This window comes from Rosa rugosa, chromosome 2 (genome assembly GCF_958449725.1).
Source record: "Rosa rugosa chromosome 2, drRosRugo1.1, whole genome shotgun sequence".
Classification (NCBI taxonomy): Eukaryota; Viridiplantae; Streptophyta; class Magnoliopsida; order Rosales; family Rosaceae; genus Rosa; species Rosa rugosa.
Window position 1 is genome coordinate 25466884 of NC_084821.1, and position 25235 is coordinate 25492118.

General features: G+C 42.4%; 2 protein-coding genes across 7 annotated transcripts; both read right to left on the reverse strand.

Annotated features, from left to right (window-relative positions):
* On the reverse strand, positions 1-25015 carry LOC133728370 (zinc transporter 11). 3 transcript variants are annotated; one of them, XM_062155786.1, is made up of 3 exons: positions 24359-25015; positions 842-885; positions 1-722 (listed from the first exon to the last, which is right to left on the reverse strand). In XM_062155786.1, exons 1-3 carry the CDS (start codon positions 24813-24815, stop codon positions 207-209), a joined length of 1017 nt encoding a protein of 338 aa, XP_062011770.1. In that variant the 5' UTR covers positions 24816-25015; the 3' UTR covers positions 1-206. The 3 variants fall into 3 exon arrangements, with proteins under 3 accessions (XP_062011770.1, XP_062011769.1, XP_062011768.1); XM_062155785.1 differs by lacking the exon at positions 24359-25015 and adding an exon at positions 7787-8339; XM_062155784.1 differs by lacking the exons at positions 1-722; positions 842-885 and adding exons at positions 22989-23707; positions 23827-23873 and having other exon boundaries at positions 24359-24970.
* Positions 9449-23235, reverse strand: LOC133728373 (uncharacterized). 4 transcript variants are annotated; one of them, XM_062155787.1, is made up of 9 exons: positions 23095-23235; positions 22512-22573; positions 22371-22419; positions 22306-22324; positions 21742-21823; positions 21599-21656; positions 19820-19976; positions 19621-19726; positions 9449-9794 (listed from the first exon to the last, which is right to left on the reverse strand). In XM_062155787.1, exons 1-9 carry the CDS (start codon positions 23185-23187, stop codon positions 9746-9748), a joined length of 675 nt encoding a protein of 224 aa, XP_062011771.1. In that variant the 5' UTR covers positions 23188-23235; the 3' UTR covers positions 9449-9745. The 4 variants fall into 4 exon arrangements, with proteins under 4 accessions (XP_062011771.1, XP_062011772.1, XP_062011773.1 ...); XM_062155788.1 differs by having other exon boundaries at positions 9451-9794; positions 19621-19705; XM_062155789.1 differs by having other exon boundaries at positions 9453-9794; positions 19621-19702.
* Positions 25016-25235: the final 220 nt, after the last annotated feature.

Consider the following 25235-nt stretch of genomic DNA (forward strand, 5'->3'; position numbering starts at 1 on the left):
GATATGCAATCTGTTGTAACAATTTCACTATATTGGGAATGATAGCAGTCTTGTAGACTGAACTAATACTACATGAAATTTATATACACAAAACAGATTTAGCTATTACCCTAGTCTTGCTACTCATCAAAGAGTTCCATTCCATATGCTTCATGAGGCATTCTTTCACAAACAAATATGGTAAAGGCACAACCTTTGACATGTCTTCAAGTGTCCCAAATCATCACAACAGCTATAACGCCAACGCCCAACAACACTGCCAAAAACTTGTAATGGGGTTTGTCCACAGAAACTGCCTTATCGGGTGTGTAACCCTTTGCCAATAAATGGTTTACAGCTACATAGATAAACACACCACATGCCAGACCCATTGAAATCGCAAATATCCAATCTGCCACAGCACCTTGGGTTGTCGCATCTATTATGATTCCAATGACCACGCCAATAGGACTTGAAATAGCAAATGCAAAAGCATAGGCAGTGCAATATAAGAAGGGACGGTTAGGCATCATTCGCAGAAGAGCTATTCCCATGGCAATAGCTGCAAATACCTTATGAAGAGAAATTGTCCATAAGGCTTTCCAAGCATCAGCTTTAGTCTCAGCAACTCCAATTGCAATGCCCTCAAAGACAGAGTGGAAACACAAGGCTACTATCAACAGGACAGTATCCCCACGTGAACTAACTTTTGCGACAGATGCCTTTGCAAAGTGGTTATAGCTCTGCCAAAGCATTCAAATAAAGTACATAATCAGTTTCAGGACAGTAGTCTTCCATACCAAGTGGCAGATCTTAATTAGTACATATGTGAACAAGAACTATATACAACTATATATCTCACCTGAGACTGTGATGCTGTGACGACTTTTTCATGTTTAACACTCCCTGAAATGAAGAAAATAATAATCAATCTGATAGTTCTAACAATCTTACATCATCTTAGGTAGCAGAGAAAATTTTAGGCTTTTCTGATTTGTTCAATTCTTTACTCCTTAGTCCTTATCCTGACTCAAGACTCAAGATTAACTCATGTTATCATAAAAATGTAATTTAACACCGGATCCAGCTCCTCTAAAGTGAGAGGACTGTGAATTTATTTAAAATTCATAAAATCTACATCCTCCAAGTAATCCAATGGTAAAAAAAATGCCACACCAGTTGGAATTAACTTTATGATTTCCTTCTCAAACTGACGCTAACGGTGTCGTTGACTCTTGAACAAAAAAAAAATGCAGTCGTCCTCTATTAACCAAAACAAACGAAATTAATCCTGCTTTCATGAATTGAAACCAAATTCTGTATCTTCTTTCTAATTCTGTTCTTCTTTCTTTAATTGAAACGAAATTCAACGACTAAATCTTCTCATATTTGAATCTCAATGGCTATGTTGTCCACATATATATATGTAAAGGCTTGCTCACCTAAGGGACAGTTTTTAAGGGACTGTGAGGTACAAGTGAATCTGACGGTTGAAAATAAATGCACAGTTTTAAGTTGTTATAATTTATGCTTTTATATTTAATACATGTGGTTGAGATGCATTTGTCCCTCACAGTCCCTTAAAAATGTCCATTAGGTGAGCAAATCTGTATATATGTATGGCTCTTTCCTGTAATTTTGATTCTATTTCCTTGAAGTAGACTAGGGTTGAGAGGGTAGCTCTCTGTCACGGGCCGAACTTTGCAATGCGCAAAGCTGACCGTGCGGCACTTGCTAGCAAGCAAGTCAGCCAAGTGAGTACCTTGCAAGGACCAATGAAAGCCACACGATATTAAAATAGTGCTAGTGACAAGCAAGAACACAATTATATGAATGTTGGGGCAACCACGAAGAACAATGAATAATCGAAAGGAAAGATCAAGGAGCAATCTCACGGGGCACAGATGATTGAATAATTCCTCTTTTATTGATGGTAAGACGGTAAGGGAGGCAAAAGTACATGTGCTTACCTATACTAGTTCCGTAGTCCAAACTATGCCGACTAGGAACCCCTCCCTATAGAGCATATCGGCCTTACATGAACCTGGCAGGAGGAAACATGAAAAAGGCCGAGGAGACTAATTGCTAAATAAAATAAATTACATAATTTGTAAATTACCAAAACAACCCTAGCACGCAAGCAAACGAACCAAAGGCTTAACTAATGACCCTGGACAAGGTTGCTTGCGGCATTACAAGTGCGGCCCCTAACATCCTCCCCCACTTAAGCTGTCGGCGCTCTCGACGACGGCCTTGATCTTGAAGTCTTCAATCTTCTGCTGGAACTTCTTCTTCAGGACGTCAGCATTCTCCCAACTGGTTTCTTCATCTCCAAGACCCTTCCACTTGACCAGGAACTGCTGGCATGGGCGCCTTGACACTCGGATCACTCTCTCTGCTAGGATCTCCTCCACTTCTTTCGGCTTTGGTGGTCTGATGTCGACGTGCTCCCGAACAGGCTGGTTACATGCTTGATCTTCACAGTCTGGCTGGTGCGGCTTGAGGTTGCTGACGTGGAAGACGGGGTGAACTCTCATCCAGGCGGGAATATCGACTTTGTAGGAGCACTTCCCCACTTTAGCAATGATGGGGAGCGGTCCTTCATACTTCCTGAATAGTCGTTTGTCTCTGGAGCGCAGGAACTTGAGTTGTTCCGGAAGCAGCTTGATAAGGACCATGTCCCCTGCCTGAAACTCCCTGGGCTTGCGGCCTTGATCTGCCCACTTCTTCATTCTTCCCGCCGCTTTCTCTAGATAGGCTTGAGCGATCTCGGCATTAGTCTTCCACTCTTTTGTGAAGTTGAAAGCACGCGGATTCGCCCCTTTGTAGACTTCTTGCACCGTATGCGGCAAGAGAGGCTGTTGGCCAGTGACAATTTCAAAAGCACTCTTGTTGGTGGATGAGCTCTTCTTCGAGTTGAAACAAAATTGCGCAACATCGAGCAATTGCGCCCAATTCTGTTGGTTGGCATGAACGAAATGGCGCAAGTACTCCTCCAACATCCCGTTGAACCTTTCTGTTTGCCCATCAGTTTGTGGGTGATAACTTGAAGATATGTTGAGCTCAGACCCGAGGAACTTGAATAGCTCGGTCCAGAATGTTCCCGTGAACCTAGTGTCTCGATCGCTGACTATGTTCTGAGGCACACCCCAATACTTTACAACATGCTTGAAGAAGAGGCTTGCTGTGTCTTCCGCCGAACAATACTTTGGGGTTGGCACAAAGGTGGCATACTTTGAAAACCTGTCAACCACAACCAGGATGCCTGATAAGTCTCCCACCTTCGGGAGGTTAGTAATAAAGTCAAGGGAGACACTCTCCCACGGGCGAGTAGGAATAGACAGTGGTTCCAACAGCCCTGGAGTCTTTTGGCGCTCAATCTTGTCTTGCTGGCATGTCAGGCAAGTCTTGGTGTATTCCGTGACATCGTCTCGCATCTGGGGCCAGTAGTACCCCTGCTTGAGGAGTGCATGGGTCCTCTGCCATCCAGGATAACCTGCCCACAGGGTGTCGTGACACTCCCTCATAAGCATTCTTCGCAGTCCGTCCGCTCGCGGAACAAACACTTGTCCTCCTTTGGCCCTCAATATGCCATCCTCCATCCAAAACCGACGGCTCTTCCCTTCCTTCACCATTTTCATGAGGGATTGCGCCACGGAATCCTTCTCCAGACTCTCCTTGATACGTTGCTTGATGTCTGTGGCAATGATGCTGCTCGACAAAGTGGACAACACCTTGAGGGTGGCAAGGTCAGCCTTGCGACTTAGAGCATCAGCAACTTGGTTTGTGTGCCCAGCCTTGTGTTCGAAATGGAAGTCGAACTCAGGGAGAAACTCTTGCTATCGAGCTTGCTTTGGAGTTAACTTCGGCTGGGTCAGGAAGTGGCTGACGGCTGAATTGTCTGTCTTCACAAGGAACTTTGACCCCAGCAAATAGTGTCGCCACGTCCTCAAACAGTGAATTACGGCTAGCAACTCCTTCTCCTGAGCCGCGTACCTCCTCTTAGCTTCCGAGAGTTTATGACTTTCATACGCAACAGGGTGCCCCTGTTGCAGCAGGACTCCTCCTAAGGTGAAGTCAGAAGCATCTGTCTGGACTTCAAATGGCTGGTTCAGGTCGGGTAAGGCAAGGACCGGATCTTCCATCACGGCCTTCTTCAAATCTTGAAAGGCCTTCTCACAATTACTACTCCAGTCCCATGTCACTCCTTTCTTCAAGAGTTCAGTTAAGGGGGTCGTCTTCTTTGAGTAATTCTCAATGAAACGTCGGTAGTAATTGGCCAGTCCAAGAAAAGAACGTAGCTCTTTCACATTCTTGGGGTTTCTCCACTCCTTTATGGCTTCTACTTTCTCCATATCCATCCTGATTTGACCCCTTTCAATAATGTGACCTAAAAACTTGATGGTCACTTGCGCGAAGGAGCACTTTTCGCGCTTGACATACAACTGGTTGTCCCGCAACCGTTGGAACACCAACTTCAAGTGCTCTACGTGTTCTTCTAGGGTAGAGCTGTACACCACTATGTCATCCAGGTACACTACCACAAACTTATCTAAGTACTCGTGGAAGACTTGGTTCATCAAAGTGCAGAATGTGGCTGGCGCATTGGTCAACCCGAACGGCATCACCAGGAACTCAAAGGCGCCATAACGGGTGACGCACGTTGTCTTGGGTTCATCTCCTTCTGCAATGCGAACTTGATAGTACCCCGAGCAGAGGTCTAGCTTTGTGAAATATTTGGCACCACTGAGTTGGTCAAACAGATCTGCAATCAGAGGGATCGGGTACTTGTTGCGCACCGTGACTTTGTTGAGAGCCCGATAGTCCACACACAGTCTCCAACTTCCATCGTGCTTCCTTTGAAACAGCACAGATGCACCAAAGGGGGCTTTAGATGGCCTAATGAATCCCGCCTTGAGCAGGTCTTCGAGCTGCTTTCGAAGTTCCGCCAGTTCTGGGGGCGCCATTCTGTAAGGTGCCTTTGCAGGTGGTTTGGCCCCCGGAAGCAGTTCGATCTCATGGTCCACACTCCTCCTTGGAGGTAATTCTTTGGGAAGTTCAGGAGGCATCACATCTACATAGCTCTCCAATACCCCTTCAATCTCCTTCGGAATCACTTCTCCTTTAGTCTCATCCTTTATCAAAGGAACTGCTACATAGGTAGGCTCATGACGCTTCACGCCTTTCTTGAACTGGAGGGCGGACAAGAGACGGGGTTCACTTGGTTGCTCGATTCTTGCCGGAACCACACACGGCCTTTCTCCCATAATAAGTAAGTGTTGGGCACTAGGAATGGGAATAGCTTTGTTCGCCAACAAGAACTCCATCCCCAATATGACATCAAAGTCGTCCATCTGGACAACTACGAGGTCAGTCTTCCCTTGCCAGTGACCCAACTTGAGTGATACCCCTCGAGATAGTCCAGTTGTAGGTGAGGCCTTAGAGTTCACAGCTTTCATGCGGCCAACATCCTTCTCCAACTTCAGCCCCAACCTCCGTGCTTCAGGTTCTGACACAAAGTTGTGAGTGGCCCCTGTGTCAACCATCACGCTCTTGGCTACCTTTCCATTAATACTACCATCTATGAACATCAAGCCTTTAGCCTGGGACTTCTTAGGTGATTGTGGTCGCTTCTCCACCGCACCCAAGAATCTTAGAGCTCCCATGTGACCAGGTTCCTCCTCTGGCTCTTGCTGATCTTCTATTTCTTTCGAGTGAATATGAGCCTGTAGGGCAGAGAGGGCGGTCTTATGAGGGCACTCATTCACTCTATGTGGTCCTCTGCATAAGAAGCATGCTAGTGGCTTTGGAGCATAGCCTGAGGGATTAAAGGGTCGAGGGGTGAAGACCCCTGTCGAGGCAACAGGCTTGGACGTTGCCGTGTCCCTCGCATTCACTACTCTCCTGTCCCCTCCTCTTGAGTTGGAAAACTTGGACTCCGCTCCCCCACTTCTACTCGGTCCAGGCCTTACATTTCTGTTAACATTCACATTCGAAAACGGCTGAGTCTTCTTAGTAGAGTTCTCTTCGAATGTGTAGTCCGTCAACCTTTCAGCAGCAGCCTGTGCGGAGGCCAAATCTTGGACTCTCTGCCGCTGAAGTTCGGTCCTCGCCCATGGCTTTAAGCCTTCCAGGAAATAAAACAGCCGATCCTTCTCTGACATGTCCGGGATGTCAAGCATGAGCACCGAGAACTTGTTTACAAAGTCTCGGATGTTGTTGGTGTGCTTGAGCTCCCTTAGTTGCCTTCTAGCAATGTACTCTACATTCTCGGGGAAGAATTGAGCTTTGAGCTCCTTCTTAAGATCCTCCCAGGTGTCAATGGTGCATACCCCTCTTTGTATGTCATTATACTTGGTCCTCCACCATAGTTTAGCATCTCCTGACAAATACATTGTCGCCATGTTCACCTTCACCTCTTCCGAGTCTGGCTTCACTGCTCGGAAGTATTGCTCCATATCAAATAAGTAATTCTCAAGCTCCTTGGCATCTCGCGCCCCTCCAAAAGCTTGAGGTTCTGGTATCTTTACCTTCCTGTAGTCCGTCACAGGTTGGTTTCCCATCGCACGGATGGTTAGGTTGAGCTTGGTATTCATCTCCACCAGCTCGTTTCTAAAAGCATCAATGGTGACTCAAACATCTTCTGCCATATTGTCCACGACCACCTGGAGTGTGTCAAGGGCATCACTCATCGCCCCCATTTGCTCGTTCGGAACAGGAGCTTCTTCCTCATTTCTCTCCCATCCGCTACCTCGAGCTTTCCAATTCAAGGGCCACAACTCGGTCCTTCAGGCACTCCACCTCTATAATCCGCGCCGCCAACTCATCTAGGTCGACGCGGTCCAACACATTAGTGATATCAATCAACCTATCCGGCACTCCCGCAAGTTCTCCGAGCTGTTGGTCATACCAATCGAATCTTTGTTGGTTTGTCATCTTCCCCGTCATCGTAGTGAGCTTCTTGAGCCGAGCTGGCTCTGATACCAACTGTCACGGGCCGAACTTTGCAATGCGCAAAGCGGACCGTGCGGCACTTGCTAGCAAGCAAGTCAGCCAAGTGAGTACCTTGCAAGGAACAATGAAAGCCACACGATATTAAAATAGTGCTAGTGACAAGCAAGAACACAATTATATGAATGTTGGGGCAACCACGAAGAACAATGAATAATCGAAAGGAAAGATCAAGGAGCAATCTCACGGGGCACAGATGATTGAATAATTCCTCTTTTATTGATGGTAAGACGGTAAGGGAGGCAAAAGTACATGTGCTTACCTATACTAGTTCCGTAGTCCAAACTATGCCGACTAGGAACCCCTCCCTATAGAGCATATCGGCCTTACATGAACCTGGCAGGAGGAAACATGAAAAAGGCCGAGGAGACTAATTGCTAAATAAAATAAATTACATAATTTGTAAATTACCAAAACAACCCTAGCACGCAAGCAAACGAACCAAAGGCTTAACTAATGACCCTGGACAAGGTTGCTTGCGGCATTACAAGTGCGGCCCCTAACACTCTCCTAGGGCTTTTTCTACTTAATTTAGTTCTCACTTGGCCATGTTAAATGACAATCTCGCTAATAATTTCTCAGCCACATGACCAAACCACGCCAATTTAGCACCAGAGAAAAAACATTCATGTACATCTGACATATTCAATCTCTTTGGTCCTTATCTAGCTATCCTGACTCTAAAGAAAGTTAATTCTTCTTGCAACTAACATCACACATCAAACAGTTGGCATGGAACAAACCCACAACTCTCACAAAAGAAAGTTGAAATCTGAAAACAAAACCCACAACTCACCTTGAGTCTCAAGATCAGAAACAGAGCCACCGTCCCTTTTCTTGGAAAACACATAGGAAATGACACAATCAGCCAGCATTGTCAGCAAGAACCCAGCACAAGCCAACATGAACGCAAAAGGGTACTCTTTTTCAGTCAAGTCCTTAAAAGTCTCATCAGCATCACTCAGAAAATGCATCAGAGCCGTCCCCAGAAACACGCCCCCAGCAAACTGGGTCCCGAGGACCAAGAAACCCTGATTCCATTTGAAGAAGTAAGGAGAAACTCCAGGGATGAAAGTTCCGAAGAAGATAACTATCAAACACCAAATCTTTGCCATGATCAGAGGGCTGGCGCGGAGGTCAGTGTCGTCTGCGGCGGTTGGTTCCTCGTCTTCATCGCCGTGGCCGCTGTGGGCGGAGGCGGCGAGGACGAGGGAGAGGAGGATGAGGTGGAGGAGGAGAAGTGGTCGAGCCATTTTTGTGGAGAGGTTGTGGACATTGGAGAATGCCAGAGTTGGGTTAGTTATAAAGTGGTTGTTGGGTTTGTACTTTGTAGTACAGACTACAGAACTGTACCGGAAGAAGACGAAATTGGAAAGAAGCGTTGTGACTGAGACTTGTTTTGATGTGATTACGACACAGAGAGACTTGGATTAGATCGGTGGTTTCTAAAACAAGGAAGACTTGACTTGGAGACCCAACTTCCAAGGAGCTGTCACAGTGTCACTTGTTGAAAAGTCATCAACAGTTTTAGAGGAATATATTCTATTTTTTCTTTGGGTGTGGTATAAGATTATTTTCTTTCTTTGGTTGTACACGTTTACATATCTATATGCCCGACTCATGTTCACCCATTCAATAACTTCTATCGTTAACTGTATTCATTCGTTAACTTTCAAAAACACAATTTGCAGATAGATGAGATGAGATCGATGAAATCAAAAGGAACAAAAGCAATAATAGCAAAAAATCATTGTATTTGTATGCACTTGCACCTATAGATTCAAAAAAAGGTCTTTTGAAATACAAAAGGATAAGTTTTTTTTTTTCTTCTACCTAGTCTTTACTCTAATGATGATGGTATCGACATCAGTTGATTTGGTAGCTCGGTTTGTATATCAAAATCAAGAGTAAAATTCAAAATTACTGAGTGTATTTAGATATTTCATATTTGTGGAATACATTTAGAAATACAATTCTTTTCTTCTTACATCAAAACAGACTTTAATTCTGGATAGGAAAAACGGGTCATAATTGTGGATGGAAAACTTTCTTGAACAATCAAAATGTCCCACGCGCTTTAGCTGGTGTGAATGTTGAAATGAAAATCACATTCACACCAGCTAAAGTGCGTGGGACACTGATTGTTCAAGAAAGTCTTACATCTACAGTTAGGATCCGTTTTTCCTATCCATAATTAGGGTCTCCTTGTACAAGTTAAACTGTTGGCATCCTTTGATTCCATCCAAAGCTTGTGGCGCTAGTTATATCCAACTAACGTGCCTGGGACGTTCGTAATATCTTCTTCCATCTAATAAATGGTGACATTTTCTGGATTATAGTATCTGTAATCTTATTTACATGAAAATGCAATTACAAAAAAAAAAAATTTCAACCACAAGAAATTGGACGGGGACCATAACCAAATTGAATTGATGTAACAGCCATTAATTCTCAAGGCACAATATCATAATCCAATCTCTTTCCGAGGCACAGGAAAATTGAAATTGATATTGTTAAAACTTTGATGTTCAGAAAAAATAGATTAGATGCCAGAAGTATACAGTGTCAGCAGCCCAGAGACTGGGCTGAACATATACTGTTCCAGATTTTATCCACGCTGCAAAATAAATTTTTTTTTTTAATCTTTGAAATTGGCTTCATAACTTCTATAACTCTGCGTACTTCAAAACCAGATCGCCAATTACGCCTGAAACCATCTCCTAATTTTTACATTATTCTGACTCAATCTCCAGCATCAATGCCTCCAAAGTCGAGGACCATGTTGCTTCTGTTCTTGCATTTTCCTGCAATGTGATTTCAATTTTATTAGGGAAAATCGTCCGTACAGTACCTGACCTTTTCCACATTCTAAACTTCAGTACCTCACGTTCAAAAAAATTCAGAACGGTACCTGAGGTTTTGACCCCGACCGAAGATCGGTACCCTGGTGTCGTTAGCTCCGTTATGGAGCTTGTTAGAATTCAAATTTTGAAGGGTAGTCTGGTCCATTCACCTCAACTAAACCCTTAACCCTATCTTGTTACCCGTTATCCGTTATCCCCAATTTGGAAAATCTAAAAACTTTCCCTCTCTCTCTCTCTAAATTGAATCTCTATCTCTCTCTCTCTCTCTAAATTGAATCTCTATCTCTCTCTCTCTCTCTAAAGGGGTAGCAATATTCTCTTACAGATTCTCTTATTTCTGAAACATCAGAGAAAGGGGATTTGATTCTCTACAAGAATCTAAGCATGGGCGAAGTGTGAAGATATTTTCGTGTGGATAGGGAAGCACCACAGTATCCAGGTAAAAATGGTCCCCCTTTCTAAATGGTGTTGTTAACCCTTCCCTTTTACTAGGGTGGAATAGAATAGTGTCAAAATTGGCCGAAAAAGTTAAGGTTTCTAAGGTATTGTCTACAGAGGAATTTGGGGTTTTCTAGGGTTTTGTCTAATGTGAGTTTGGGGTTTTTGGCATCATCTGCATTTTTGTATGGATGCGTTTGTTTGCTTTCGTGTCGGGTATTAGTGGTTGATGATGAATAAATGAATTGGGGTTTAGCATTTCAACTGGGTTGGTGAAGAATTAAAAATCCTACAGGTTTGGGGTGGGTGTTTGGACTTAAATGAATGGGGTCATTCGGGTTCAGGGTTTAGTTTACGGTGTTGGTGGCATCATAACTGTAAAGTGTGGTTCAATGGTTGTGCTTAATGGTTGTTTGAAAGCATATGATAATGATCGATTAATTTTTTTGCCCTAATTTGATTGCTGCAGATCCAAGTCTCTTCACAATGAAAATCTATCATGGAGGTAGATTTCATAGCTAGTGAAAAGGGGCTAAATAGACAGTATAGAGGAGGGGATGTCTTATATGTTGATGGAGTAGACCCAAACAAGGTCTCATTTACAGGGTTAGTGTACTGGGCCTATGACATTGGATATCAACACCCTCCTCTGCAATTCTGGTTCAGGATACCGGGTAGTGAAGATGGGAGTGGGTTTCTGTCTATATCAAATGATAAGGAGGCATTGGACATGTGTAAATTTGTCCCCCTAAGGACCAAGGAGATGGAGCTTTTCATAGTGTGTGAATCTGCAAGAAGGGTGTTTACAGAAGAGGATATAGGGGTTTTTGAGGAAGGGCTGGATCATACTAGGTTTATGGGTTGGTGGATTGATGATATTGAAGAAGGGGAAGTTGGGCCTGATGATGGAGATTACTCTGATGAAGAAGACTGGATTCCTAAATTTGTGCCTGAGGTTGTAGTTGATTTGGATAGGCCTGAAGTGGAAGGTAATGAGGATGGGCCAAGTATGGAAGGTCATGAGGATGGGCCAAGTATGGAGGGTCATGGGGATGAGCCAGTTCTGGATGGCAATGGAGGACATGAAGCTGATATGGATGGACATAATGAGACTGGGCTAGATGGTGAAGAAGCAAGTAGACAAGGGAGAAAGGTAGACAAAGGAAAGAGACCAGTTATTTTAGAAGAAGTTCCAGAGCCACAAAAGAAAAAGAAGAGAATTAAGAAAGTTGTGGAGAAGAGATACTCAACCAGGAGTGGAGGGGAAAGTTCAAGGAGGCCAGCTCAATTTGATTTGTCGTCTGATAGCTCTACAGACTCAAATGACCCTAACTTTGATGGCATTGTGGATTCAGACTATGATCTAAATGAAGAAGATGATGATGTTGACTTTCAGCACAATGTGGATGGTGATCCCAGTAGGGTGAACGAATGGGATGATATGGGATTTGATGGTATCATTTCATCTGATGATGGGAATGAATCTGATGGGTTAAGGAGCTTGCATGGATCTTTAGATGATGAAGGAGAGGATAGAGGGAGGTTTCCAGTTCAGCGTAGGAGAAGGTACAGTGAGTGAAGGGAGTTCAAGGAGAAGGAAGATATGAAGAAGCCAACCTTTGAATTGGGGATGGAGTTTGCAAACTCCAAGGTTTTCAAACAGGCCATTAGGAAGCACTCTGTCTTCACAAAGAAGGAACTTAGGTTTTCCACCAACACAAGACACAAGGTATGTTGTTTTCCCTAATTTGGTTGCTTAATGGTTTATGAACAATGAATTAGGGCTTTATTGACTTGGTTTATAAAAATATCAATGCAGGTGTGTGCTAAGTGTTATACCTCACCAAACTGTCCATGGAGGATATATGCCTCCACAACTGACTTAGGCAACCCAACAATCTACATTAGGAGCATCAATCTAGAGCACAGTTGTTGTACAATTGGGAAGAAGGTGTACCTCATGCATGCACCATTTATAGCTGCTGAATACCAGGACTTCTTCATGAGTGATCCTGACTGGACAAGAGAAGGAATTCAGAATGCCATAAACAAGGATTTTGGCATGGAGGTTGACTACCAAATGTGCTACAGAGCAAAGTTGAAAGCAAAGAAGATGGCACAAGGGAGTCATGAAGATCAGTACCACCTATTGGAGAGCTATGCACATGAGCTCAAGAAGAGAAATCCTGGCACCTCAGTGTGGCTACAAACAGAGTTGGATGGAGAAGTCACCAGATTCAAGAGAATATATATATGCATAGAGGCATTAAAGAAGGGCTGGAGGGAAGGTTGTAGGCCTTATATAGGCTTGGATGGCTACCATTTGAAGTCTGTGCACAAGGGACAGCTGCTATCTGCTGTAGGGATAGATGGGAATAATGGCATTTATCCAATTGCTTGGGCAGTTGTGGAGGTTGAAAGCAGAGAAACCTGGACTTGGTTCTTGGAGTTTCTGAAGGTTGACCTAGAGATCCATCACTCAAGCCATTACACCTTCATGAGTGACAAACATAAGGGCCTTGAGCAAGCCATTAAGGAGCTGTATCCAGATGCAGCTCACATGCATTGTGTGAGACACCTCCACAACAACTTCAAGACTGATGGTTTCCATGGTTAGAATCTGTGTCTTCCATCCATTATCTGTTTTATGATTTACAAGTGAAATGTTTACTAACTTTGTTGATGGCATTGTGTGATGTGAGCAGGTTTGGAATTGAAGCAAAAGCTATGGGCCATTGCAAGGAGCTGTACAATAAACACATTTCAAGAAGCAATCGAGGACATGAAGAAGAGCACAGTCCAAGGATGGCAGTGATGCTTAGATAGACCTGCTGTATATTGGTCCAAGTCACATTTTGATCCAAAGTTCAAGTGTGACATATTGCTGAATAATCATAGTGAAAGCTTCAATAAGAGTATACTGCAAGCTAGGAAAAACCACATCCTTGCATGTTTAGAAGACATAAGAACTGGAACCATGGTGCGGCTGGCCAATAGAAAGCAATCTGGCTTTGGCTTTGAAGAAGACTTTGAAGAAGAATGCTGAGTTGGCTCAAGAGTACAGAGCTCTTCAGTCAAGTCCTTTGAGGTTTGAAATTCAAGGAAGGGGTGTAGCTTGTACGAGTGGTGTGGTTTCTGCTCATTCGGTGGCTTTGGACCTGAAGTAATGCAGTTGCAAGAGATGGGATGTATCTGGATTGCCTTGTGCCTATGCAGTTGCTGCAATATTATCATTGGGAAGGTCACCTGATGAGTTTGTGGATGACTACTTTACCAAAGACACCTATCTCAAAGCATATAGTCCAATAATGTTCCCAATAGCTGGAGTCACTGAGTGGGATAAATTGCATAGGCCAATTGCACCTCCTCTATACAGGAGGCAACCTAGGAGGCCTAAACAGTCTAGGAATAAAGAAGCAGGTGAGGCTTTATATTGATTAAGTTGTTTTTTGAATGGATGCCATTTGATGGATTTAACACCTGTTTTTAAATTACTGAATTTTTACAGGTGAAGTAGCCCCATCTCCTGGCACACAAAAGCTTCCCAATGTGTATTACTCTCAAGTCACTTGTGGCATTTGTAAGAAAAAAGGCCACAATAAGAGGACTTGCAAACAAAGGAATCAGGTATGACTTGTAGCTTCTTCTATTGAGATTCAATTTGGAGTAGCTAGAATTGAACATATCTATGCTATCTTTAATTGTAGCAGGCTGGCAATGTGGAAGAGGTTGGCATTGTGCAAGAAGAGGCTGGGAATGTGCAAGAGGAGGCTGCAAATGTGCAAGAGAAAGCTGCAAATGTGCAGTAGCCCACTGAAGTTTAACAAGAGTCACAACCTGCTTGTGAGGCCACTCAGCAATCACAAACTTCTACTGCTCCAACAACCTCATCCATTCCCCAATTCAGACAGAGAAGGTACAAGGTCTTAGCACAAAGGAAGCCAAAGCCACAAAATGTCCCTCGCTCCTCCACCAGTTGATTCATCCAAATACCTGGGCTTGGTTGTAGCTTTTTGTATTAGGAGCTAGGCTATAGTTTTAGAAACTACCCAGTCAACCATTATATGGATGGTTTTTGTTGGAACAATTTGCCTTCAGTTATGGGCTGTTTCAAACATTTGAATTGTGCTAAGTATTGTTGAATTTGCCTATAGTTGTGGTATTTTGGTTTCTGCCATTATGGATGCATACAAGTACTATTTTGGGTGTTGTTAGATTGTTGTTATTATGTGTGAAAATGGCCATTAATCCATTACAAGTACTCATTTTCGGTCGGGTTTTAAACTGTACATACCTCCAATAATATGGAGTATTTGCTATCTCACCAAGCATAAGTAACTCCTACTTTGGGACATCCACGAGACATGGCAAGGCCCAACCACGACATCCATCGTGTAGCCCTATGTTCAAGCTACACCACGGTATCCGGAAGTCACAAATCCGCCTCCGGGAAGCCACGTTCCCGCCCTTGCCAAGATGCCCTCACAACTAGGCTTTCTAGACTAGAATTGAGTGGTTGCTTATCCCACATCGAAAAACATGTAAAGGAAGAGCATTCCTTCATCTATAAAAGGAATGCCTCCTCCCACAATTCAACACATTCATTGATCCCATTACATACTTTGTAATCTTGTTAGGCCGCAAGGCTCGACACACTAGTATAGCTTTCAAGTGGACGTAGTCTCCCGCTCATGCGGAGGCGAACCACTATACATCTTGTGTCACTCTCTCTCTCTCTCTCTCTCTAAAGCTAACTAGAGATCCCACGGATCACTAACGTTAACATTGGCGCCGTCTGTGGGAAGCCAACACAATGGCTTCGTCACCTACCGTGAGCTAAGTCTGCTTAGCGGAACTCAAAGAAAGTTTTCCCTCCTTCTTTGAGCTACTTCAAAATCATTGGTTTAATCATCATTCTTGAGTCATCATTGGCTCCCAGTGAATGCATGTTTGAATTGATGTTTCCTGGCGGCAACTTTTGCCAAGGCATGATCAACATTACTCCAGCGGTACAACTATAGCAGGAATGTGCAGAAATTTGCACTTTGAGGGCCGGTCAACACGTGGTCAACGCCCAACTCAAAAAGTCAACGCTGGCAAATTTGGTCACCGCCAGCTAGAAGGGCTAGTGAGAACTCCGGTCAACTTCCACAACACTTGGTCAACGCCGAACAATTCTGGTCAACGCCAGCTTTGGGCTCAGTCAACGCCCATGGTCAGAAAAGTCAACGCTGACTGCCAAAAAAAAAAAAAAAACACAAAAACTTGGCGGCAAATTCTATCTGGACACCCAGAGATCTGCTTTGGCCACCCTCTTTCTTCTTCGTTGCTTCACGCCGCCAGCAGCTCCCTCCGCTGAACTCAACCACGAGCTCCGCTAACGAGCCACTGCTAGCCACACCTCCGCCGAGCTTTTCCGCTGAACTTCACCGCGGCCATCCTCCGCTAGCATAGCTCCGCCGACAAGATCTCATCCTCATAGCATCACCGCTAGCTGTCACCAGCGGCACCACCGCTGGACACCTCCGCTGGACTCCAAGCCTCCGCTGACCAGCAAGCCTCCGCCGGATAGATCCGTTCCGCCAACCAGCATCACCGCTGGGACACCTCCGTTGGACTCCAAGCCTCCGCTGACCAGCAATCTTCCGCCGGAATCCAAGCCTCCAATCAAACCCACCGCCGAACTCGGATTCTCCGCCGAGCTCCAGGACTCCGCCGACCTCCAAATGCTATCTTCGATCATCGTGAGGCACCGCTGGGCGCCATGACGCATAACCCACTCCCAACGGCCTCGAGCCTCTGTTAAGACATTGGCGGAATTCCTCCTTTGACCATCACTTCCTCCGCCGGGAAACCTCGGCTAGAAAACCATCATCACCACACCTGCATCTTCACTCCATCCGAGTTAGACCCATCGCTTGCTCACCACTATGATGCTCAATGGATATCAATTGTAGTGGCCTCCGACCATTCTGGTACTTGGTCAGCGGTATCTGGGCTATGCTTGCTATACCCAGCCACATAGCAGCTCTCTCTCTATGGCAAAGCTAAGTTTCCCTCGATATATACCTCTCTTTACTGATGCATGCACCACGTGCTTCTACTTTTTTCATATACCATGATACAGTTGCCCGCACATACAGTTCACACATATGCTTCTGTATTGGCCGCATGCACTCCAATCAATTACAAACACACGTATTAGACTGTTGACATCATTATCAAATTCATGTCTTTCCGGATGTATGCTTCCACTTGATAACTAGGGTCATGAGTAAGTTTCATAACAATACAAACACATCCCATCATAGCTTGCAAACACAGACGCGTTCCTTGCTCGTCTACCATGGTCACTTCATGTGTTCTGTCAAGTTCCCTTCAATTAATGTTAAAGCATATTTCAAATGTCCATGGCATAGCTGTCATGCATGACTATAATTGATTTATGTGTTGTATATGCATGGCCTATTTATGTCTTCTATATGCATGGCGCATAGCACACCCACAACACACATTCTTAATTGATGAGTTAATCCATTGTACAAGCTAGCTAACTCTTATCTACACGTTCCAGAGCTGCATGCATAATTGCAATTAATCATCACATTTGACATTCAAAGTAGATATATGTATACATGTTATTTGTCATCAACCACCGCATTTGCTTATACACTTTGCTTACAATTTTGCCAAAGTACATATGCAAATTGTTGATGTCGATTTTACAATTCCATATATTAATCATCTATTTTATTTCGAGGGAAATTCAACTATTTCTATCGAGCTCATCACCTCAACTACGAGTTGACGGACATTATCGGAGTACTTTATCCGCCACAAGCAATGACCGTCATGCTCGGATAACTCCGCTAGCCTCCAAATCGGCATAAGATAAGTCACTATATCTTATCTCTCACGCTCTCGCAATTAGAGCTATTGTCATGTCTATACATGTCTCCATGACCCTTACGCATGCCTACGACATGTTCTTGGCCACTTTACTACTTGTACATGCTAGCTCTATGTGTTTGTCATTTTTTCGTGCAGATACAAACTTTACGGGTCCACGGTCTACGACCAAACCGCCAAGCGGTCAGGCAACGCCTCATAATAGCCTACGGCAGCCATTGATCCGGCAGCAAGGGACTAGTTAACACAGCCTACGGCAGCCATTGATCCGGCAGTTAACCCCGACGCTTGGGTACCAAAGATTGGGATCACTTCCCAACACCCTCTGCTCCGTGCAGCTCCCCCTCAACAAACAAATTACCGACCATCCGGAGGTCCGTCATGGCTGGGGAGTCGGGGACTCTCTAGCGGGCCTAGCAGGGGCCCACCCATTGAGCTTCCGCTCATGCCTTCCTGGCACCCCATTGAGCTTCCGCTCATGCCTTCCCGGCAACCCATTGAGCTTCCCGCTCATGCCTTCCCGGCAATCCTCGAGCTTCCCGCTCATGCCTTCCCGGCAATCCTCGAGCTTCCCGCTCAGGCCTTCCCGGCAATCCTCGAGCTTCCCGCTCACACCTTCCCGGCATTCCCAATCTTTACGCTCATGTCTACTCGGCACACCACACGTTAATGGAACATGGAATTTTTCTACCATTTGTCGCCCGCGACAAATCAAATTCTTTTTTCGTTCCATTAATACAAGCGACAACCAAACAAACGCTTACCTTCGCAGCGCTCATACAACTTACATTTATCATATGCAATCCATATGCTCACACGGCCATACGCGCTCTCGAGTTTGTACGTCATAATCGATCGTACTCGGCGCCATTCGCGTGCATACATCAACATGTATCACGCACCCCATACGTTTATATATGCCAACGCATATCCATACAATTCACATTTGTTGCTCAATGCAACGAGCATTCTACGTATGCCTGCTTTTTGTTTTTGTTGTGCAGGTTAACGAGTCCCTTCTTGCTTACGGAGTTCGGGGACTTGTAGGGGCTCCGTACCGTCCGGTTACTTATGCTTGATGACCTCATGATTTGAACTCCCCAACCAAGAAGCTCCTCTTACTTGGGGACTTCGGGGACTTGTACATACCTCCAATAATATGGAGTATTTGCTATCTCACCAAGCATAAGTAACTCCTACTTTGGGACATCCACGAGACATGGCAAGGCCCAACCACGACATCCATCGTGTAGCCCTATGTTCAAGCTACACCACGGTATCCGGAAGTCACAAATCCGCCTCCGAGAAGCCACGTTCCCGCCCTTGCCAAGATGCCCTCACAACTAGGCTTTCTAGACTAGAATTGAGTGGTTGCTTATCCCACATCGAAAAACATGTAAAGGAAGAGCATTCCTTCATCTATAAAAGGAATGCCTCCTCCCACAACTCAACACATTCATTGATCCCATTACATACTTTGTAATCTTGTTAGGCCGCAAGGCTCGACACACTAGTATAGCTTTCAAGTGGACGTAGTCTCCCGCTCATGCGGAGGCGAACCACTATACATCTTGTGTCACTCTCTCTCTCTCTCTCTCTCTCTCTCTAAAGCTAACTAGAGATCCCACGGATCACTAACGTTAACATAAACATTAGGTACTGAACTGATATATATTTTGCACAACTAATGGAAGGAATTAACTAACTATTCAAATTTGGCGGTAAATGGGTCATTAAATGGAGGGAATTAATTTTGGCGCCACAGAAGACGGCCTCAAATAGCGGGAATCACTTAACAGACCAAATTACCATTCATAATATGCCACTTTGGCAAGCTCCGTAACGGAGCTAATGGCACCAGGTACCGATTTTTGGTCGGGGTCAAAACCTCAGGTACCGTTCTGAAATTTTTTGAACATGAGGTACTAAAGTTTAGAATAGGGAAAATGTCAGATACTGTACGGATGATTTTTCCATTTTATTATGTAAGAATTTGCGCCAACATGTGACATTATAAGTGACTTGTAGCATGTTGTTTATTCAATGAAATGCAAATAGGTGCTTCAAAATTGCCTGCAAGTAAATCATACTACTCGACTTGGCACTCGAGGAGAATCAAACCTGGGCATTCTGTATATATGTATAAATCAAATACATATAAAACAGTTGACTGTATGGTACATGTGGGGGATCACAGACAATTTAGGAAGGGGAGGGAGAGGACATGGGTGGGTAAGATAAAAGAGTGTCTCAGTCTTGTGAGTATCAGAAATCAGAATAACAAATGTAAATTAAGTACATGAAATGAAAACATCCCTCTGCTTTTTACCCAAAAAAAAAAATTAAGAAAAAAGATTAATTGAACATAAGTATCAGAATAACACATGTAAATTGGACTCGCATATTACGTATATATTACCTCTGATGCTCCTTAGTACGCCTAATGAACTCAGCTGGAATTTCATGTCCTTCATATATACGATGCATTACTTGTCTGATATCTGCTGGAGGGTTACGGGTGACAACCGCACATATACCAAGTACAAGCAGGCCCAAAGTTAGTGGAATTCCAAGGGTTATTCATTCTTGAGAACAAACAAAAATCACAGATGACTTACATTCAAGAAATGGGATGAAATCTACAAGAGCTGTATCATCCAGCTCAGACTTATATGGCCTTATTACGGCACCATTTTCAGGCTGTAGGCTATTTTCTCGTGCATGGGCACTCGGATATATGATCTTTTTTGGATCTCTATTTAGCTTTGAAAGGTCCTGCCACAAGAAACTATGTCTCAATATCTCATATACCTTAATGATCGCACATGTAAAACTAGATACATCCTTATTAACCCTGATGAATTACTAGGGCTGCCGGCCACTTGGTTTGGTAATTACCAAACCGACCAAATATCAACCGATACTTTAGGTTTGGTAAACTGACTTTTTGATAACCGAAATCGAAAATTATCGAAAAAGTTGGGTTGGTTTTGGTAAATACTGAATCTACCGATTATCTAAATATTAGCTTTATATACCATGATTTTCAATACACATACATGTATATTAAGAAATAAACATAAAAGTTTTCATAATAGTATGAACATTACTCAATATACTACATAATTAATAGTACATGTATTTTGAGTAACCTAGTCCAAGATGGTTAAATAACCTAGTTTTATTGAAAATAGATAAAATTTGATGTCATATATACAAAAGAAAGCTATGATTAGTAGATGAATACAAAGTTTACAGTTATAAAATTGAAAAACCTAATTTTGTTCATTCTAATTTATATTACAAAGAATTAGTTGTTCTAAAGTTGGTAATACCGAAAACCGAAATACCGAATTTGGTAGATATGATTAAAAACCGAAAATTTTGGTTGGTAATTGGTAGCTCAATTTTAAAACCGAAAGCTTTGGTTTTTAAGTTGGTAATACCTATAACCGATTCGAACCGACCGAGTGACAGCCCTATGAACTACCCATAAAGAGAGGAGGAAAAACATTTCAAGTCATTAAGCAGGTTGGAGTTTATCAATTATTTAATGGTTTGACCAGCAACTTTTTGGTCAAAGCTGAGTACATCTACCATCGAACACATCACCCACGAACAGTAGTATGGCGTATTTTAATTATAAAATAGGGAAAACATCACCAATGGTCACTGAGTTATGACTTATTCGACACTTAACTCACTGTATTTTCAACAATATCACTTAACTCACTCAGTTTTACATCCGTCTTTCACTTAACTCACTGTCGTTAATTTTGCCGTTAAAAGCTATTAAAATTTAGGGTATATTTGTCTAAACACTAAAAAAATGCATTTCTAACTTCTTCTTTTTTAAAAAAAAAATACAATTTTTTTTCAAATTATATTTAAGTTAAAAAAATCATTTTTTTATTAGAAATCTCATAAATTTTAAAAATTGAAAAAAGTCTAATAAATGTAAATTGAGGGTATATTTATCTAAACACTAAAAAAATGCATTTCTAACTTTTTTTTTTTTTTAAAGACAATTTTTTTCAAATTATATTTAAGTTAAAAAAATCATTTTTTATTAGAAATTTCAGAAATTTAAAAAAATTGAAGAAAAGTCTAATAAATGTAGTTTTTTTAAGTTAAAAATGATTTTTAAGTGTTTTGACAAATATACCCTCAATTTTAACGGCTTCTAACGGTAGAATTAACGGCAGTGAGTTAAGTGAAAGACGGATGTAAAACTGATTGAGTTAAGTGATATTGTTGAAAATACAGTGAGTTAAGTGTCGAATAAGTCATAACTCAGTGACCATTGGTGATATTTCCCCTATAAAATATGTCGAAACTTTTTGCAAAAATTAATGTACAGAAGAAAAATATAAATTTTCAATAAAATAGTAACTCACGTTGGGTTCATTCAAGAAGAAATGAGCCTCAGCAATCAATTTTGCTGGTACTGTCCAACTATATAATTTTAGTGAACATTTTCAGAACTTGAGGGAATCGAGCGTCATTCAATGGAACAGCAAAAATCTAGCAAGCCACATACCCTATAATGCACTCCATCTTGTTCCTAGCCTGAATCTTACACAATGTTTTGGGTCCAATCTCTCCATTACAGGATCTACATACTACATTCACCAAAGAAAAGTAAGATGCCGTTAGTGATTATTTATTACTTTAAATTGAATAAAAAAGAAACAAAAAATAAAAATAAAACAGGTTATGAAAAAGCCTGAGCAAGATGTTCCAAAAGAAGTGATGGTAAAATTACCATATTTGAATAGTCTGAAAATACAATGATTTCATAATACTGAGCAAGATGTCTTGCTCTAAGAAAGCATCAACTCTAGGTCTTTTGATCGTCTGCCAGCCCTTTTCTCTCTTCATATGCCAAAGAGATACATCCTCATAAGTAATCACACAAAAAGGTAAAATGAAAATTTATGGCATGAGGACTGTACGTAACGGTGACTACTTATAGGTGGCACAAACAAAGATGGAAACAAAATGCATTGCTTAGATATCATGTGCGCATATACAAATGCACAAGACTACAACTAAATCTTCTAATTTGCAGAACGACCACGACCATTTTCCAGCCTAGCCTTACCGTCCAATAAGAGTAAAGTAATGTCTCCTGAAGATCCAGAACAAGTGTATAAACATTTCTCTCCAAGGGATGCAAATCTGGAAGAAGCTTTTCCGCATATGGTTCAGTATAACCCTATAAAACCGAGAACTGTGGTCAAACAAACCAATATGATGACATTATAGTGTGCCCAAGTATAAAGCAAGAAACAGAAACAAAATACCCACTCGAACTTGTTCTTCAATTGCCCTCCTTGCATCAAGGTAAGCTTCAGCTGCTTTAACAGGCACTGAAAATATCGGGAAGAAAGAATCAGCATAAGTGGTAACAATAAAAACTCTAATTAGAGAGAATTTCCCTTTGGTACTAAGCAAGAGGTTTCAAAAGTCATAACTTCATTTGCATCAAGCCCAGAGGCGATATTTGACAACCAAGTGAGCTCTGTAAAATTATATCTTAAGCCTACAAGTGGCCACTACAGAAAGATGATTGTCAAGAACATTTACACACGTATGTTTAAGTAAATCTGCCTACCTACACTCTGTCATTATAGAGTTCAATCAAAATCTTAAATTATTAGTACTATGAATTCTTATCGATCAAAATATATAACATGATCCTCACCTAGATGATTGCCAAACCATTTGTACTGTAAAATCCAAACGAATATAACTTATTCAAGGAAAAATTTGGAAGAGGAGATATGCAATCTGTTGTAACAATTTCACTATATTGGGAATGATAGCAGTCTTGTAGACTGAACTAATAACTACATGAAATTTATATACACAAAACAGATTTAGCTATTACCCTAGTCTTGCTACTCATCAAAGAGCTCCATTCCATATGCTTCATTAGGCATTCTTTCACAAACAAATATGGTAAAGGCACAACCTTTGGCATGTCTTCAAGTGTCCCAAATCATCACAACAGCTATAACGCCAACGCCCAACGACACTGCCAAAAACTTGTAATGGGGTTTGTCCACAGAAACTGCCTTATCGGGTGTGTAACCCTTTGCCAATAAATGGTTTACAGCTACATAGATAAACACACCACATGCCAGACCCATTGAAATTGCAAATATCCAATCCGCCACAGCACCTTGGGTTGTTGCGTCTATTATGATTCCAATGGCCACGCCAATAGGACTTGAAATAGCAAATGCAAAAGCATAGGCAGCGCATGATAAGAAGGGACGGTTAGGCATCATTCGCAGAAGAGCAATTCCCATGGCAATAGCTGCAAATACCTTATGCAGAGAAATTGTCCATAAGGCTTTCCAAGCATCAGCTTTAGTCTCAGCAACTCCAATTGCAATGCCCTCAAAGACAGAGTGGAAACACAAGGCTACTATCAACAGGACACTATCCCCAAGTGAACTAACATTTGCGACAGATGCATTTGCAAAGTGGTTATGGCTCTGCCAAAGCATTCAAATATAGTATATAATCAGTTTCAGGACAATAATCATCCATACCAAGTGGCAGATCTTAATTAGTACATATGTGAACAAGAACTCTATACAACTATATATCTCACCTGAGACTGTGATGCTGTGACGACATTTTCATGTTTAACAGTACTCCCTGAAATGAAGAAAATAATAATCAATCTGATAGTTCTAACAATCTTACATCATCTTAGGTAGCAGAGACAAATTTTAGGCTTTTCTGATTTGTTCAATTCTTTACTCCTTAGTCCTTATCCTGACTCAAGACTCAAGATTAACTCATGTTATCATAAAAAAAGTAATTTAACACCTATCCACTTCTACAATATACCCTAAGCCCAGCTTTTTCTACTTAATTTAGTTCTCACTTGGCCATGTTAAATGACAATCCCGCTAATAATTTCTTAGCCACATGACCAAACCACGCCAATTTAGCACCAAAGAAAAAAATTCATGTACATCTGACATATTCAATCTCTTTAGTCCTTATCCAGCTATCCTGACTCTAAAGAAAGTTAATTCTTCTTGCAACTAACATCACACATCAAACAGTTGGCATGGAACAAACCCACAACTCTCACAAAAGAAAGTTCAAATCTGAAAACAAAACCCACAACTCACCTTGAGTCTCAAGATCAGAAACAGAGCCAGCGTCCCTTTTCTTGGAAAACACATAGGAAATGACACAGTCAGCCAGCATTGTCAACAAGAACCCAGCACAAGCCAACATGAAGGCAAAAGGGTACTCTTTTTTAGTCAAGTCCTTAAAAGTCTCATCAGCGTCACTCAGAAAATGCATCAGAGCCGTCCCCAGAAACACGCCTCCAGCAAACTGGGTCCCCAGAACCAAGAAACCCTGATTCCATTTGAAGAAGTAAGGGGAAACTCCAGGGATGAAAGTTCCGAAGAAGATAACTATCAAACACCAAATCTTTGCCATGATCAGAGGCCTGGCGCGGAGGTCAGTGTCGTCTGCGGCGGTTGGTTCCTCGTCTTCATCGCCGTGGCCGCTGTGGGCGGAGGCGGCGAGGGCGAGGGAGAGGAGGAGGAGGAGGAGGAGGAGAAGTGGTCGAGCCATTTTTGTGGAGAGGTTGTGGACATTGAAGAATGCAGAGTTGGGTTAGTTATAAAGCGGTTGTTGGGTTTGTAGTACAGAAGGGAGAGTAGTACTGGAAGAAGACGAAATTGGAAAGAGGACATGTACTGCAATGTTATGGCGGAGACTTTTTTGGTGTGTGATTACGACACACAGAGAGAGTTCTGAAACAAGAAAGAGGCAACTTCCAATTTCCAAAGCGAGCTATCACTTGGTTAACGCGCGCACTCGCTCCTCCATTGTGTGCGAAGAAAAGTCATCAACAATTTTAGAGAATTTCTTTGGGTGCTGTATAAGATTATTTTTTTTCTTTTGGAGGATTCTATATTTGTACACGTTACAGAGTCATATTCACCCATTCAATAACCTTTATTGTTAAATATTTTTTTTTATTGAATCAAA